Below are 17,803 nucleotides of genomic sequence, written 5' to 3' on the forward strand. Positions count from 1 at the left end.
TGACAAGATTTAGAAAACATCACAGAAGTACACTAAAAAAATGCAATTATTAAAAAAATATACTTTCAAAAATCATGTTCAAAGGTCATTTCCGAATTTTTTGATTAGAAATTGCTACGGGAATTAAAAAAATGTATTTTTGGATTAGTAGTGGGCCTATTTATATTTATATATATTCATTTAGATTTTATTATGGCGAAAATTTGGTGACACTTTGGTAACACTGGCGTAACGGTCACTCTTCTCTTTGCAAACTCTGGCAGGCTCGCACGCCGGTGCGGGCCCGCGTCATGTTCCATGTATATTTATATAAATAACATGTAACTTCTTCAATCGAAATGAAAATACTACTGCAGTGGTTCAATCTGTGTCTAATTGCCACCCGTCACCTCCCTATCGCCAAAGATTTTTTCTAGGAGAACAATATTTCTCAAATGAGGACGTCTGGTCACCATATTTAAGCACACTATGATTCAGCGTACATACACATCATTCAGGTATTTCAATTTTGCCACCAGCACTTTAATATTTTATATCAATTATACTTCAATACGTCAGTTTTAATCTATAATTCGAACATCACAGTTATATAGGATAATTATAAACACTGTTCATGTCAGCTTTTAAGGTGAAAACACTGGCGCTAAACCCGAAGTTTACGGCAGATATTTAAACTATACTTGTTCTAATTTAAATAAATTGCGTATATCGTGGATGTTTGCTTGTTCAAGTGCGGCGGCAATTCTAAGCTACTGTTGTAGCATTGTCTTGCAAGCGTGATTTGTACAGCCATCTGTCGAGCAATGTTTAAACTATGTATATGTTAAAATGCTGCTAATTTACAGGAAAATAGAGCAGTGTTTTGAATTATTTTCACACGTATGCTTAAAAAAAAAAGCACTTAATATTAACAGTAGATCTATACATTAAAACATAGGTACATATACATATAAGTATGTATATATATTAACAAATATATCTTATAATTCATAGATTTTTTTTAATGTACTCCCCATTGATTTTGTAATCGGTACGATAATAGTTTTATATACCTTCTTTATGTTAGATCTACTCCCACCTTTAAAACAGTTATGAAAATAAACAAAACAGGAATCATTTTTAACAAATACTATTTATTAAAATTACATCATAAATTATTGCTATTTACACATTGCAACTTAACAAAATAAATATTCACACTAATCGACCATCTTCAATTTGAAAATGTTTACGTTAAAACTAAAACTATTTACAAACGCAGTGAATCTGACTAAGGTATTCTTTTTAAACTAACGTTGTACTCTTTTAAGACACCATTCTTTAACAAAATACTATTCATATTCACATATTCATCATCATAATGATATAAATACTGCTAATAGCAAATTAAATAGGAATCTCTCCTCCGTTACTGGACATACTGATTGTCCTATGTCTCATTGATTCAGCTCGAATCGAGGCTCGGATTGAAGCTCTGCCTGCTCCGAGAGCACCGCCTCTGACGAACACCGAAGATTTTCTACTTGCAACCGATCTTATGGATAAGGCTAGGGAAGAACGACGGAGATAATATCCCGGATGTTCAATATGAGTATCGTCGTCTTTTCTGAAAATATATAATAAAATTCACATGAGACATGTATCTCATAATCGTAATGCAAGCTTAAATGATACTTACTTTCCAATACACGGGAAGTCCCAGAACTTTTGATTATCACCAAAATCTTCTCCGTCTTGCAACGTTTGTGGCAACTCCTTATTAGCTGTTTCTGGAAGGAACAAACACAAAAGTCCTCCTAATACTCCCATCGAGCCCAAAATTAACAACGGTAGAGCTTGGTAGAAGTTTACCTATGAATATGAAAATGTAAGTATAACATAATTTTCTTTATAAATATTTATATATTTATAACAAACCAAATAAACTATGAACGGTGCAAAGATACTAGCTACATATCCCATGATATGTATTAAAGCAACTCCTTGAGCTCGTACAACAGTCGGCAGCAACTCGGCTGCGTATTGCATTCCAATATTGTATGAAATATTGACTGCAAAACGGCCCATAATGGCTAATGTTGCTGAATATGCTCCTGTAATATAAATATAAATAATAAATTGATTGATTGTATATATGATTTTATGTAGATAGATTGATTTTATTAAAAATATTGATTTCATTATATCTCTTCTAGAAAGTGTACTACATAAATATGTTTTTTCTTTCTTTAAATATAAATCACTCCATTGTGTAAACATATGTTACTGATAAATAAGGAATACAATAACAGACAATTATATATATATAATAAGTTATATTACTTTATTGAAAATCTATTCAAAAGTGTACTAATGCTGGAAAATGACTGGAAGATGTTAAATCAATCGGTTATAAGCCTTTACTACAACTAATTTATAAATATCGTTTACTGTAATAGTAACGGAGGACATACTGAAGTGCAACAAGATTCTGAGTTTAGGAACAGTATAAGACCATTTTTATATATGATTTTGTTCCCTTTATGGTAGCTTAAATCTAGATATATCATAAATTCTATCTCTATTTGAATAAGATTAGGATAATATAATACAAAATCACTATTTTTGTACATATTTGTACGATGAGCTTAATGTTTATTTAGGTGCTGTTCTTTTTACAAAAATGTTCTATTTTTTATGAACATTATAATAAAATTGTTTTAATTGCACACATAGTTTTATTAACAGTATGTTGAATTTGCAATGAATTATATTTTTAACTAATATTATGCAGTGAAATAAGCTAAAGAGAAAAATGCTCTTTTTTAATACAGTAATATAAAATTGTAGAATGTATTCAATGTATTTTTCATTATTTTTTTTATACAAATATACTAAATGTATATAGAAAGTATAATATTTATATTATCAATTTTATTGATTGCCACAAACAAACTAAAATTATACAAATTCAATATGTAAAATACACTCAAAACAAATATATAGTTTCTAGTCTGTCTCAGAATTTTTAATTAAATTAAAAAAAATATTTTTATTTCAATATAATACCTAATATGTAATAGAACTACTGAAAAACCTTTTATCTACTATTAATCACTTAATAATAAAAATCTTATTTACCTACTGGTACAGTCGTGGCAAACAAACTAAACAAACCGCTGAACACCATAGATCCACAAGCGAGCCATCTTCTGCCCCATCTGTATAAAAAACAATGATTTATCACAATCTTCAATACATAAATAGAATAAATATATATACCTGTCTAAGACAAGAGTCAAAAAAGTATCTGCCGGCAACTCCGTAGCTGCCGCAATGGTGAACGTTAAGAATATATCTAATCCGAGCGAGCCAACATTTCTCACATGACCGTCAAACACTAAAGATATAATCATCCATATAAATATAAGCAAAATGACCGTTTTGCGGAGCTTAGGTGTCTTGAACAGATCTAAGACGGAGTACGTCGTCGATGTTAACTCTTCTTCTTTTTGGATTTTGATGCAAGATTCCTGCAATATTTAATGATAAAATAAAAACAATATGCTTGTAATGCTTATATTATCAATATATATGAATATTTACAGTGAAGTCTTTCAAAACTTTATCGGGTATTTTAGCTTTGTTGATCTTCTCAAACTTTTTAAGGATTACTAACGCTTTCTCTAAATGTCCTTGAGAGACTAACCATCTGAAATATATTATTCACAGTGTATTTCTTGTTTCTTATGATATAAAGAATTTAATACAATACCTGGCGCTTTCAGGAACAAACCAAGGTGTAAATATAGCTAGAGCTAACGGAGCAGAGGTTACAACGGCTAACCATCTCCAGTCGGCTAAGTAATAAGCTATCCACGGTAACAAACAAGATGCAATTGTAAAGAAGATTGCTATAGACATGTTTGCTACGAACGTCCGCCATTTCGGTCCTACGTATTCCAGCACTGTAAAAATATTATAATTTAATATTGAATTAAATATATAATCTATGATATATTTACCTAATATATACATCATTGTGAAGCAGTTATCAAATGCAATGCCAACTAAGAAGCGGCATATGCAAAACAGTAAGAAGCTATTGCAAAATGCAGTGGCGACACCGGCTACGAATCCCACTAAATTTGTTCCTATAAAGTTTACAATATTATAATCATTACTATATATTGTTGATAAAACACCTACTTCTAGGTGATGATTGTTATATAGTTGTAATGCATTAAATTTTACCGATTAATGCTGGTATCCTGCCGTATTTATCAGCTAGCCAGCCGAAGAGTAAGCCTCCAAATATGGCTCCGCAGAAGAATATGGCCTGCGCTGTGGCTGGCCTGTCGTCTTGATCACAAACCCAATCAAGCTGTAATTTATACAATATTTACATATTACAATTTAATAAAAGTTATATTTATGTCAATGTCTGTTTGTGCTGTTTTGCATATTATGTTTAAAGGCTATGTGATATAATTGCAGATTTAATTATATAAAACTTATTAATGACTTGTGAATTATAAGCTTACTTCATTTGTGTATAATAAAATAGCAATAGTTCCTCATATATGTACATAAAAATAAATATAAAAGTCTAGAGGATATGCATAGTAGATATTATTAGTATGTGGAAATATTATGTTTATATTCTAATATTTTATTTTAGTATCATTTACAAAAAAAAGTAATTACAACATAATTATTAATTATTAATTTTGAGCTGTAATTAAATTGAATACATTAATTAATTAATATAATTATTTAATGTTTTTAATCAAAAATAATAAAATAATTACAATGGCGTACAATAGATGTCTCTAAAATAAAATTATTATATTTTAAATATTTTTTTGCCAAATATTTATTCTATAAAATTCGATGTAAAAAGGAAACCACTACACCACTATGTAAGAGTTTTAAAAACCTCTTAATAAAATAAATAAAAACAAAATTATAAAAGAAAAATAAATAAAATTATTTTAAGGAAATAATTATTATAAATAATATGTAATGAAATAATAATTGCGTCAAAATTAATTCCTAAAAAATGGTAAAAGGCATGAACCTTTCAGCATTGGACCGTTGGACCTTACTTTAACATAAAAACAATCTTCACTCTATAAGCATCGCACTCTCAAATTGCATAAATGTGTCGATTTTAAATTTATTGTTATGCTTAATAATCTGATATGAACTGTATTAGACATAAACAAAGAGTCTGCCTCTGCCCCAAATCTTTGACATTGATCAAAATATCAATGACAGGAAGGGACGATGATAAGAAACATTAAGCTTTTTAATATATAATTGCTTATTGTTTGATCTCAATTACTTATATGGTGTACCATATAATGTATTTTCATTATGTATCCTTTTAAGGTTTACACACATATAAATTTGAAAAAAATTGCTTCCGTATGTAGATGTTAATAAAATGAATTCCATTAATTAGATACAAATAATTATAAACCGACCTAGTAAATGATATCGTTACAAACTAAAATGGTAATCAGTGGGCGTTTGCGTTTCCATCAATATATATAAATAAATAAATAATTGTTACGCCCGCATAGAAGGTCGTCAAGAGGAAGCAGTATCGATTTGCTGTAGCAAATTTACAAAAGCGTGTTTGTAGTCAATTATAGTCAGACAGAGCTAAAAACTAATTGCCTCAAGTGCTAAGAACAAACACGGAATCGAAGATGACGTATTTGTTCCATTAAAAATATGCAATGCTTAGAAAAATGGGTTAGATAATTTTTTCAAGTTTTGATTTTAGAGAGATGTTAAGTTATTTAACCCTTATCGAAAAAAAATATGAGATGGATTTTAAACAAAAAAATCCATGGTGATCTTTTATAGCACTCTTAGGAATTCTTCCTCCTTATTAAAAAAAAATAAGATGGTTCTTGAACAAATATTCCCGTGACATTTTTTTTAGTTCTCTCATGAAAAAAAATCCAAATGCCTTTTATTTATTCTGGCCACTTATATTCTGACCGATGTATAAATTTTGTTATACTTGTGTAGTGTATTAACAATTTTCTATAATTGCTAAATAAATTAATAATATAAATAATAAATAAAGAACTATAGACCAGTCGCAGTGTTATCAGTTCCTGTAAAATTGTTTGAAATAATTATCCATAGATACGTTGTTGATCACTTTCAGCAACTTTTATCGTACTAACAGCATGGGTTTCGTCCCGCACGTTCCACTGTGACTAACCTTCCGTCTTACACCAAAATGGTGACAAAAGACGTCGTATATACGGATTTTGTAAAATCCTTTGATGAGGTTTGTCATGGGCTATTCTTAAAAAAATTGCCGTACCTCGGTTACGCGGATGATTTAACTCGGTTATTTGAGCGATCGTAAACATTGAAACTATGGTGGCCGATTGTCAAAAGTGTATTTCACCCCTTCAAAGTCCATCCAACATATGCCCTCTATGTATGCAGATGATTTAAAATTGTTCAGATGCATTCAATATATTACGGAAAATATATTTAGATTCTCTATGGAGATGGGCTTCCGTTATCTGTCTGCCCCTTAGTGCCGGAAAATGTCATGTATTATTTTCAATCTTATCTCTGTTTGTGTATTGAAATCTTACTGCTAAGTCACGATGGTCTTAATTTAATACAATTTAATTAATTAATTAATTAATTTAGTTAGCAAGGAAATAATCAACCAATCAATCAGATTCTTCTAATTCATTATTTATGCGATATAGATACACTTGCTGCGTATGCAATGCTTATAATGTCATTCATGGGTTTTCAATGTCGCCGTTGGCATTTGCACGATTTTGTTGATTTATCGATAATTAGCGACGTTGTATGTTCGATTAAACACACAATTATCATTTGCGGTTTATTGCCCTTGGGTGTCCGCAATTCGCCTCAGGCTCAACGGATGTAAAAGGTGGAAGGAATTGCAAAAGCACAAAAGAAGCTAAGACTGACCTCGGTGGATATGGTGTGGTATGGCACATCTGTCAAGTTGTACTCCCAGCCGCTCCTGCAAGGAATCCTTTTCCAACTAGGATCGGATGTGGTTGGTCTGTCGTTTTGAGATAGCAGGGTTTTCCAATCGACGTCGTACATTTCACAGTGAGCTGGAGCTCCATTGGCAGTAGTTGGGATAGCTAGAGACACTCTAGAAAATAAAATAGATAATAAAGTACAAATATTTCAACGCTTTATTTTGCTAAGAAGTAAATTGACTCAAGTAAAATCAGATAAAATAATGATTCATAATTGAACTAAAAAGTATATTTATTTCCTAAGCTTAGTTCTTTTTTTTTTTAGTTCTTCTAAATTTCATATGCCGTCCGGACGGCGGCTTCTGTCACGTACAGCCGGCATATTTGCGCGCGATCAAAAAAGTGCCAAATAATCGCAATTTTTAAATTGTCATATTATTAAAATTACGCTACTGATAATTATACAAGTTTGTGTTGGCACTCACAAATACAATATCAATGAAAACTTTTCGGTCGTAAATATTCAATTACCGCAAAATCTTTGTCGGCTTTTGCAAAATGCCATAAGGTATTAAAATGATACTTCAGAATACGAACACCACAGCTGTGACTATCCTAGATTTTGTCGCCATCGATTCTAAATAAGAATTTGTTATGGTGTGACATTTATATAAACCGATCTAAGAAAATTCATAAGGATATTTGAAACGATTTTTTTTAACAAAATCAAGTAACACTAATTATTTTTTAATTATTTAATTTTATATGAACAAAATATAATAACGATATCAGTTAGAAGAATATACTATCAAAAATATAATTAATCCCTTATGGTGCCCTAAAATATTCAAAGATGTCAGTATGAGTCTGTTGAAGTCCCCGATAAGCATGTGGTATTATAACTTGACCATGTGACCACGATGCAGCGCTCGACATGCGTGTTAACCATAGGACGCCTACGCGCATACTGAAATTGAACCGAGTTACTTGTTCTATCTCAGTTTGCGAAACACCATATCATTATCTCTCTCACTTTAGTCACTTAACACGCGAGAAAGCGAAAGGGAAGCATGTATTAGCTATAAATATTCATTAAATTCTATTTCTTTCTTATTTTTTTATCCACAAAATATTTTTAAAATTTTATTTTATATACAAGATTATATATTTTGTTTGAAAAAAAAATAATGCGGGTTTTTCAACAAACAGTTAATGGAAATAGTATTTATAACTTCTGACTTTTGAGTAGTAAACACGTATTTTCAAATTTTTGTGTTGTGGCCATTGTTGATCTTTGTTAAATGCCAAAAAATACACCTTTACTTGATCGGGGAATAATGGGAGAAATTATTTCTATAACACAAATTATTATTCACAAATTATATTTTATTAATTATTTAAGATTATTGTACTAGCTTAATTTATTAGTAAACCAAGTATTTTATATTTATTTTTAGACAGTACTGACCCGTGAAGATAAATAACAGGACTCACTAAAAAGCCGCTGGCGTTTATAGGGTTAAATTTTTTACGAAGCTGCATATTGTATGAATTTCAAATAAAAAGAAATGCAACAGCTGCTAAAAAAAATATTTTTGCTATTAATGGTGACATATTGGATGTCAATTAGAAAAAATCTGGTTAGATTTCATGGATGAGCCTTGAAGTAGACCACACAAATTAGGGAATGAAATAGTTATACGAGCTAAAATTAAAGTATTATATATCTAAAGGTAACTATCGAATAATTATCAAACGAGGCCAATACTTTGTAGTCCACTACCCAAAGATGCTTAAAAAATATTGGCAATGAATTATCCAATCATTACAGAACAAAAAGGATCAACACGTGTAGTTTTTTGCGGAAAAAATAACAATTGACAAAAAATATCTAACGCAAAAAATACGATTCTATTCCCTAAAACCAGACTGCACCCTAAAAATGCTTTTTTTAAAGTTTTAAAACAAACTTTTAACTAGATCGAGTATTGCATTGCTTAAAAAGAGAAAAAATATCTATTATGTGTCACATATTTTCAAGCGATTATTTTTATGACCTTCAATACATATACTAGAAGGGCTTTTATATAATATTAATATAATATTTTCAAGTTAAAATCGGTTAATTTTTTGATCATTTTTCAAATTTATCTTATAAGTACTAAGTAAATATACAATCTTGTAACATTATGTAATATAATAATCAAACACTATTAAATTACTATAAATTACATATAATTCAATATAATACGTGTATTTTTAGTGAACTTCAAAAAAATCTATGACGCAGTGTGAATCTCGCCGTTTATGCAATTATTTTTGATTGTCGTTACGAAATGCACCATATGAAATTAACGTGATTTCTACCTGTTAAAAAGTGAACGTTATTTTTTTAGCCAACATAAAAGCATTTTCAATGAAACAACAAAACGTATGCTGTTTTAACAGCATTCGATTTATTAATCGCAATGAGATTATTACGAAATTGTTGAGTAATTGCTTAAATGTAGAACGTAAGACAAAGTTCAAGGTTTGAACTGCAATTATTAATATTTAATATAAACATTTAATTTAAATCTTAAAAGAAAAAAAATATTATATATCAAATATAATAATATTACATATAATTCGTGAATATATTTAACTTATTATTATAGCGTTACTTTTAAGAGTAGCACATATGTGCTAACGTCTAACACTTTCAAGCATATCAAGGGCAATATTTTGACTGTAATTATAAGTTGCAGATATAATAATTTCTAAGAATATATATCCCTTAAAGTATATGTTTCATTATTAATTAAATTTTATTGACTCTTAATCTTAATCTTTATTGAATCACGAACCAATAAATCAAAACAAGGAAGCAATACCACATTATAAATAAAAGCATTATCACGAATTTCGGTTGTTAACCGCTCGAATTTTCGCACAAGAGGACATTTTGAAGGTTGCTTTATTTCCTATGCAAAAATCGACCGTCACCTTCCGGCAAAAGAGCTTATTGACCTCAACTTTATTTTATATACGGTAATTGATTTTAATATTATTAAAATAGATAATTCGAAAGGTTGACAACCTCAGAAATCAATGCAATCTTAAAGTTTACATGTAATTTTAACGCTAGTGATATCGACGGTCGGGCAATACACAAACCTGTCATTCAAAAATTGGATATAAACAATGCGCTCGCTGGGTTTCAATGACATATTAGTTTAATGAATGGTATTAGAATGTATATAAAACATAGGGTGATTCAAAATGTGATACTATATTTTAAAATATTTATTAAAAATTATTATGAAATACTACTATTAGCTTATGTGCTTTTTTTCATAAAATAATGTTTTATCTACAAAAAATATGTAGTTTTATTTTATAGATAATACTTAATTAAATATGGTCTTTAATTTAAAGTAATTTTTAAATATCTTTACCTATTATTGAACAAAAATACACATATGTATATAAAAAACATAACAAATCCATTTACTTTTTGTCATTTAACTCATCATTCTCGTTATAAAAGTTATTGCATGTTTACTATAAATTATAAAAAGTAAAAATATTAATGACTAAATATATTTAAACTAGACTTTTTTTTACTTATTATTAACCTGCTTTTCGATCTTCAGATATAAATGTTATAGAATCTGAGAATCGTATGTTGAATAGTATTAACCTATGAACTGATAGATCGCTTGTTTTGAAGCAAAAAATATTTTTTTATATTTTATTTAGATGAAGTTTAGGCTTATAAACTTTTCGTTAAAATTTAAACCTACTGAGTTACGAGTGTTTAAATTTTTATACTTGTCGCCATTTTGCAAAAAATTGAAACATTGGATTTTGCTAGCGCACATATACAGGGTGCGTAAGAATTCTATACTATCACCAAAATTTCTAGTAATTTCCTTATCATATCTAAAATGATGAACATATTTATAAAAAATAATATATAACTAGTCGTAGACAAGAGGCTGACTCTCGGGGTAGGTTGGCAAGGAGATTATCTGGCCGACTGACCAGTTCGTAAGTCCATGAATATATGTACCTCACAGTTCGCGAGATAAATAATGGTATTAGTAAACATTGTCGGCAAACGGACCGAAGTCAAGGAAACCGAAGTCGGAGCTGCTCTTTCGAGCGCGAGCGGTGAGATACTTCCCCTTTCGCTCTCTCGCGTGTTAAGTGACAAGAGTGAGGGATAATGATATGGTGTTTCGCAAACTGAGATAGAACGAGTAACTCGGTTCAATTTCCTATAGTTAACGCGCATGTCGAGCGCTGCATCATGGTCACGTGGTCAATTTATAATACTACATGCTTATCGGGGACTTCAACAGACTCTTACTGACATCTTTGAATATTTTAGAGCACCAAAAGAGATTAATTTTATTTTTGATAGTATATTCTTCTAACTGATATCGCTATTATATTTTTTTTCATATAAAATTAAATAATTAAAAAATATGTAGTTTTATTTTATAGATAATACTTAATTAAATATGGTCTTTAATTTAAAGTAATTTTTAAATATCTTTACCTATTATTGAACAAAAATACACATATGTATATAAAAAACATAACAAATCCATTTACTTTTTGTCATTTAACTCATCATTCTCGTTATAAAAGTTATTGCATGTTTACTATAAATTATAAAAAGTAAAAATATTAATGACTAAATATATTTAAACTAGACTTTTTTTTACTTATTATTAACCTGCTTTTCGATCTTCAGATATAAATGTTATAGAATCTGAGAATCGTAAGTTGAATAGTATTAACCTATGAACTGATAGATCGCTTGTTTTGAAGCAAAAAATATTTTTTTATATTTTATTTAGATGAAGTTTAGGCTTATAAGCTTTTCGTTAAAATTTAAACCTACTGAGTTACGAGTGTTTAAATTTTTATACTTGTCGCCATTTTGCAAAAAATTGAAACATTGGATTTTGCTAGCGCACATATACAGGGTGCTTAAGAATTCTATACTATCACCAAAATTTCTAGTAATTTCCTTATCATATCTAAAATGATGAACATATTTATAAAAAATAATATATAACTAGTCGTAGACAAGAGGCTGACTCTCGGGGTAGGTTGGCAAGGAGATTATCTGGCCGACTGACCAGTTCGTAAGTCCATGAATATATGTACCTCACAGTTCGCGAGATAAATAATGGTATTAGTAAACATTGTCGGCAAACGGACCGAAGTCAAGGAAACCGAAGTCGGAGCTGCTCTTTCGAGCGCGAGCGGTGAGATACTTCCCCTTTCGCTCTCTCGCGTGTTAAGTGACAAGAGTGAGGGATAATGAAATGGTGTTTCGCAAACTGAGATAGAACGAGTAACTCGGTTCAATTTCCTATAGTTAACGCGCATGTCGAGCGCTGCATCATGGTCACGTGGTCAATTTATAATACTACATGCTTATCGGGGACTTCAACAGACTCTTACTGACATCTTTGAATATTTTAGAGCACCAAAAGAGATTAATTTTATTTTTGATAGTATATTCTTCTAACAGATATCGCTATTATATTTTTTTTCATATAAAATTAAATAATTAAAAAATATTTAGTGTACTTGATTTTGTTAAAAAAAATCGTTTCGAATATCCTTATGTATTTTCCTAGATCGGTTTATATAAATGTCACACCATAACGAATTCTTATTTAGAATCGATGGCGACAAATTCTAGGATAGTCACAGATGTGGTGTTCGTATTCTGAAGTATCATTTTTATGCCTTATGGCATTTTGCAAAAGCCGACAAAGATTTTGCGTAAATTGAATATTTACGACCGAAAAGTTTTCACTGATATTGTATTGGTGAGTGCCCACACAAACTTTTGTAATTATCAGCAGCGTAATTTTAATAATATGACAATTTAAAAATTGCGATTATTTGGCACATTTTTCGATCGCGCGCAAATATACCGGCTGTAGCAGCCGCCGTGCGGACGTCATTCAAGCCAGCCGTCCGGGCGGCATATAAAATTTGTGGCCGATTTCAGTTGAACTTCGGTTCGGACCACTTCCATAGAGTGCAGTGCAAGCATAAAAAATAAAAAGTCGAAAAGTTTTGTGCGCCTCTATTTTATAAATGCATTAATTTTAATAAATACTGTGGAGACCAACGTTTGATAACCACTGTTTTTTGAATATCAAATATACTTTAAAAGAGTGCATTAGATATTCTCCCATATCAAATTGACTCCTCGTCTACGCAAACACATACCCTTGTATTTTTATATAAAAAAAATGCTATTGACAAAAAAATTTTGTTTTTTTAAATTCTCGCGCAAAATAGTCTTATTACTTTTAAGTCATATATTATTTAACTTTAATATTTTGAAGATAAAATCTTGCATCTACTTAGAGAAGTTATGCAACCTAATTTATACGTGTTTCTGAAGTTTTCCTGATCTTACTTAATACATAGCGAGTATTTTTACTTAAAATTTTTTTGAGAAACAGTTACGTTAAGGGCAAAAGAAGTCTAAATTTTTGTTGCTATAGGGCCTCTAAGCATATACATGCGTGTGAATATTTAATATAAATCACCTTGACTTTGATTATATGTAGATGCCTTACATTCAAGGCTAATGTTTCGGTATATTATTACATTATTGAACGTACAGCGTTAGATAATAAATTTTATTACGCAACATAGCTCTTGAAATTTTTTTATGGTATATACTTTTTTATATCTTGACAAATATTGCCAAAATGAGATTAAAGAGTGTGTTACTGTAAGCCTTAATGAGTTGCGAATTACTTAATTAGACAATTGGCTTGCGTTCAAAAGAGAGAAATTAGTTATTCAATAGGCACTTTATAAACTATTTGTATGGATGCTTGGATTATAGCACACTTGCAGTACAATGCACCTGAGTGGATGACCTTCGACAAGATGCACTTCTCCAAAACGATTAAATCAAGTCGTGATGGATGGAGCTGAACTAGTTTCAATGGTGTGTTTATTTGTATTATTATAAATGTTTTACGCCATTATTATATGAGCAAGAATCGAAAAACTTCAGAATTACGTCACAAGATTAATCAGAACTCGATTAAGATGTTTCAGTTTATGTTCCCAAATATTTGATACATAAAAATACAACGCATAATATATTCAATACGTGCAAATAAAACCTCACATTCAACCTTGTGATTAGTCGGCTTCCGCAAATGGTTTAAAAACGGATGCAAAATTGAAAAATATTTTTATCAGTTATGCACATACACACTAGTAGGTAGTAACCGTAACACGCGGTATACATCCTTAATTTTCATTCTAGGTTTATAAAATACAAAGCTGGCGGATATCGGTGAAGGTCACGTAAATATTATTTATGTGCATATAAAAACTTGATCAAAACGATCGCAAATATTTGAGAAGCGACGTACATCTTGTTTTAAAAATGAATTGACGTTAAAAATACGTTACGGATTGTAGGTCTGAATAGTTTTCTTTTTGACGTAATTTTACGCTCTTTGCCTTTTACTGAATATTCATTGACTAATTTACAACTTCGTGAAAAAACGAATATAATTAAATTGCTAAATAGTTGCATACTTCCCGGTACGTTGTACTTAAATCAATGATAACAAAAACGACCTTTCAGTATAAGATATTGTGAATCATGTATAAAAGATTATAAAACTTTATAATATAAAGTAGGTCAGTAAGTTGTTGTTTATGTTACTACTTTGTATTTGTAAAATCTACTACGATTAAAGGCAAGAGTCTGTGATTGTTAGAAACATTGGAAAGGTAAAACAATCCATCAAGATAATTGTTTAAAGCACGTTTTGCAATAAATACAGAATAGTAATCAAGGAAATTCATAGCTCATTCATAAGATAGTTAAAATAAATACCATTATTATATATTTTAGTCCAAGTCCATAAAACAACGTATCATAAAAACATTACAGCAATATGATTTTTCATACAAAGATTTAAATACCATATATATTCAAAATATACTTTTTTCAACAATCATAGATTTAATTATTATTATGCTAATAAAAATGCTTTTACTGATACGTTAAGATCTGTAGAAGAATTATGTTACATATTAATTTATTTATATTAATAATATTTTACCAAAAAAGATTATAGGAAAACTATTAAAAATATTCTTAGCTAATGAAATATTTTTTTAATGCACTAATCAGTGATGATAAGACCTACTATTCTAAATATTTTTTTATGTTTATTTCTAAATTTCCTAAACCTTATATATTAATTTCAAAAATAAAGTAAGTTAAATAAGGGAGAAACTAAAATAAATTAATGAAAAAAATATTTTTTTTATTGACATTTAATTCAATTTTACTAAAAAAAATTGTTAGCTAATTTCAAATTTAAAACTTTTTTATATGCTTTTAACAGTAATAAAAACTAGGAGCTTAGTTGGCTCTTGGTATTATTAAACACTTAACTAACTTGCATTTGTTAAATTAATTCCTAAATTTTCTAAAACCTCATACGTTAATTTGAATTAATAAATAAGTCGAATAAGAGAAAAAAAATCAATGAAAAAAATATTTTCATATTTTTAACAATAACAAAAAGTCTTATTTTGCCTAGAATCATCTATTTGGTCAAATGAACTTTGGACTTTCCCTACTTCTTAAGTCAGTAAACCGTATCACTTTCTTTGGATATGTAATAACGTAAAACTATCACTTCGCTTCCGACTCGGATTAAACAAGTTTTCCAAACTCTTGTTTATTTCAAAGCTACGCGGAATCGACCGAAGCGGTCCTTAAAAGCCCAAAAAAAGGCCGATTTACACTTTGACTTTCAGATCTAATCCAGCTAAAGCAGTAGCTCAAATCCCAAGAGTTCAACTACATATACGATACGACTTGGAGGGTATATGACGCAATACTCGCTTTTGTACAGGTTTAATAAAATAAACTAGTATTTAAATGGATTTTTTTAACCCTTTACGTGCTAGGTGCGGATAAATCCGAATCACCGCGCACGGCTCTTAACTGAGAAAATCGAATTTATCATATGCTCAACCAAAAATAATAGATTTTTAAGTGCTAAATTAATTTTCATAAAAGGTAACTAATCAAAAAAATATTTAATCTTGAAGGTGAATATAGATTCAGCATAGAATAAATATAAACTTATAAAAAAATCCTAATTAAATCTTTAAATTTATTTTTTACTGTATAATTGACTAATTAGATGACTTTTTATGAAAATTAATTCAGCATTTAAAGGGTTAAGAAACTAGTAATGGAACCTTTTTAAGTATATCTATTTATAATAATGTTTGATGTTTCAATGAAACAAATTTTTATACATAGTTTTAATTTGAAGTTTCACATTTTTTATTGCAATGATATATAGTATATTTATGATTAAATTTTTAATAATATTTCTTATAAATAGACTTTAAATTGAAATTATATAAATATATATTTTTTTATTTTTTTAATGCGCTTTTGTGAACTTAACATAAATGCAATATATATTATAATTATTATTAAAAATATATTTTGCCTAAGCTAGTGTTTTTTTTGCAATAATTAAAAATAATGACAGATTTGATATCGTCATGTAATTTTTATAGCTGAAAGCTTTGGTTAAAGTAAATTATATTTCACAAGCACGATAAGAATTTATGATAAATAAGTGTTTTTGTACTGAAGTTAAAAAAAAATGACTAATTAAATATCAGTGTATAATTTTTAATTTAAATTTAGTGATCTTCTTTTAATTCATGATTTTTTCCAGCATTATATTTATTATTATTGTTATGAAACATAGAGTATATTTATATTTGATTGTGGCAGATTTAAATATAAAGTTTTGATTTCAAGAAATAGAGAAAGTAAAAAAATGTTTTAAACTTGGATAAAAGTGTTTTTTTTGTATGATTATGTAAGTGTAAAATAAATATTTTTTTAATCTATTACAATTAATAAGATAATACATAGAGTATATTTATAATTAATTGTGACATAATACTACAATGTTTTAATTAAAAAAAAAAAATTTATTGAAATAGCATAAATAAAAGTGTTTTTTTAAATGATTATGTAAACTATTAAATAAATATTTATCACAATTATTAATATATGTGTTTAATTTTGTGCTAAAATTAGAAAAAAATTACAGGTTTAATATCGACGTGTAATTTTTATTTTTTTTATGTTAATATTATATTTTTACAATATCTCTGGATATTTTATTCAAACATTGATATTTTATAACAAAAATTATAAAAACATATTTTTTATTTTAAAGATAGCAATAAAAATTTGCAAGAAACTCAAGATAGACTATTTATTATATTTTTTATAAGACAAATATTGTTAATGCAAAACTATTTTTAATGCTGAAAATTATAAAAATACTGATTTATATCAACGTGTAATCTGTAATTAAAATCTACTTATCGTTTTTTAAATTTTATTTTTTTACTGCATAATATTTTCCGTTATTGTAATAATATATAGAGTATATTTATCATAGATTGTCATATGTTATACATATTTTTTATTTTTAAGCATTAAATTAAAATTATCGAAATAGAAAAATAAAAAAAATGTATTACAACAATCTAGAGTCTGACGCAAGATAACTTAAAAATCAAATGCAAGGTCTCATGTTTATATCAGATATTGCGTTAACAAATATTAGACTAACTATTTTAATATTCCAATGAGTTTAAATGACTTTTCAAATCAATATAAGTTAACAATATTTTTTTTTAATATACAAAGAACATTTCTAGGAAATTTGAGGGTAAAAAAATTTTCAACTCATTGAAGAACTTAAGAT

General features: G+C 28.5%; 1 protein-coding gene across 1 annotated transcript in view; it reads right to left on the reverse strand.

Moving 5' to 3' along the window:
* Positions 1–1,113: 1,113 nt before the first annotated feature.
* Positions 1,114–17,803, reverse strand: part of LOC148229137 (organic cation transporter protein-like) — a 36,259-nt gene continuing 19,569 nt past the window's right edge. The window contains exons 3-12 of the mRNA XM_088196802.1: positions 6,964–7,156; positions 4,234–4,363; positions 4,005–4,133; positions 3,755–3,947; positions 3,586–3,691; positions 3,262–3,512; positions 3,121–3,200; positions 1,918–2,093; positions 1,679–1,851; positions 1,114–1,606 (exon numbers count right to left, since the gene is read on the reverse strand). Of these exons, the coding sequence (XP_088052928.1) occupies positions 1,387–1,606; positions 1,679–1,851; positions 1,918–2,093; positions 3,121–3,200; positions 3,262–3,512; positions 3,586–3,691; positions 3,755–3,947; positions 4,005–4,133; positions 4,234–4,363; positions 6,964–7,156 (1,651 nt within the window). The 3' untranslated portion in view covers positions 1,114–1,386. The remainder of the gene's footprint in view (positions 1,607–1,678; positions 1,852–1,917; positions 2,094–3,120; positions 3,201–3,261; positions 3,513–3,585; positions 3,692–3,754; positions 3,948–4,004; positions 4,134–4,233; positions 4,364–6,963; positions 7,157–17,803) is intronic.

The sequence above is a fragment of the Plectrocnemia conspersa genome, unplaced genomic scaffold (genome assembly GCF_051122295.1).
Source record: "Plectrocnemia conspersa isolate PC_06_02 unplaced genomic scaffold, ASM5112229v1 ptg000011l, whole genome shotgun sequence".
In the NCBI taxonomy this organism is placed as follows: domain Eukaryota; kingdom Metazoa; phylum Arthropoda; class Insecta; order Trichoptera; family Polycentropodidae; genus Plectrocnemia; species Plectrocnemia conspersa.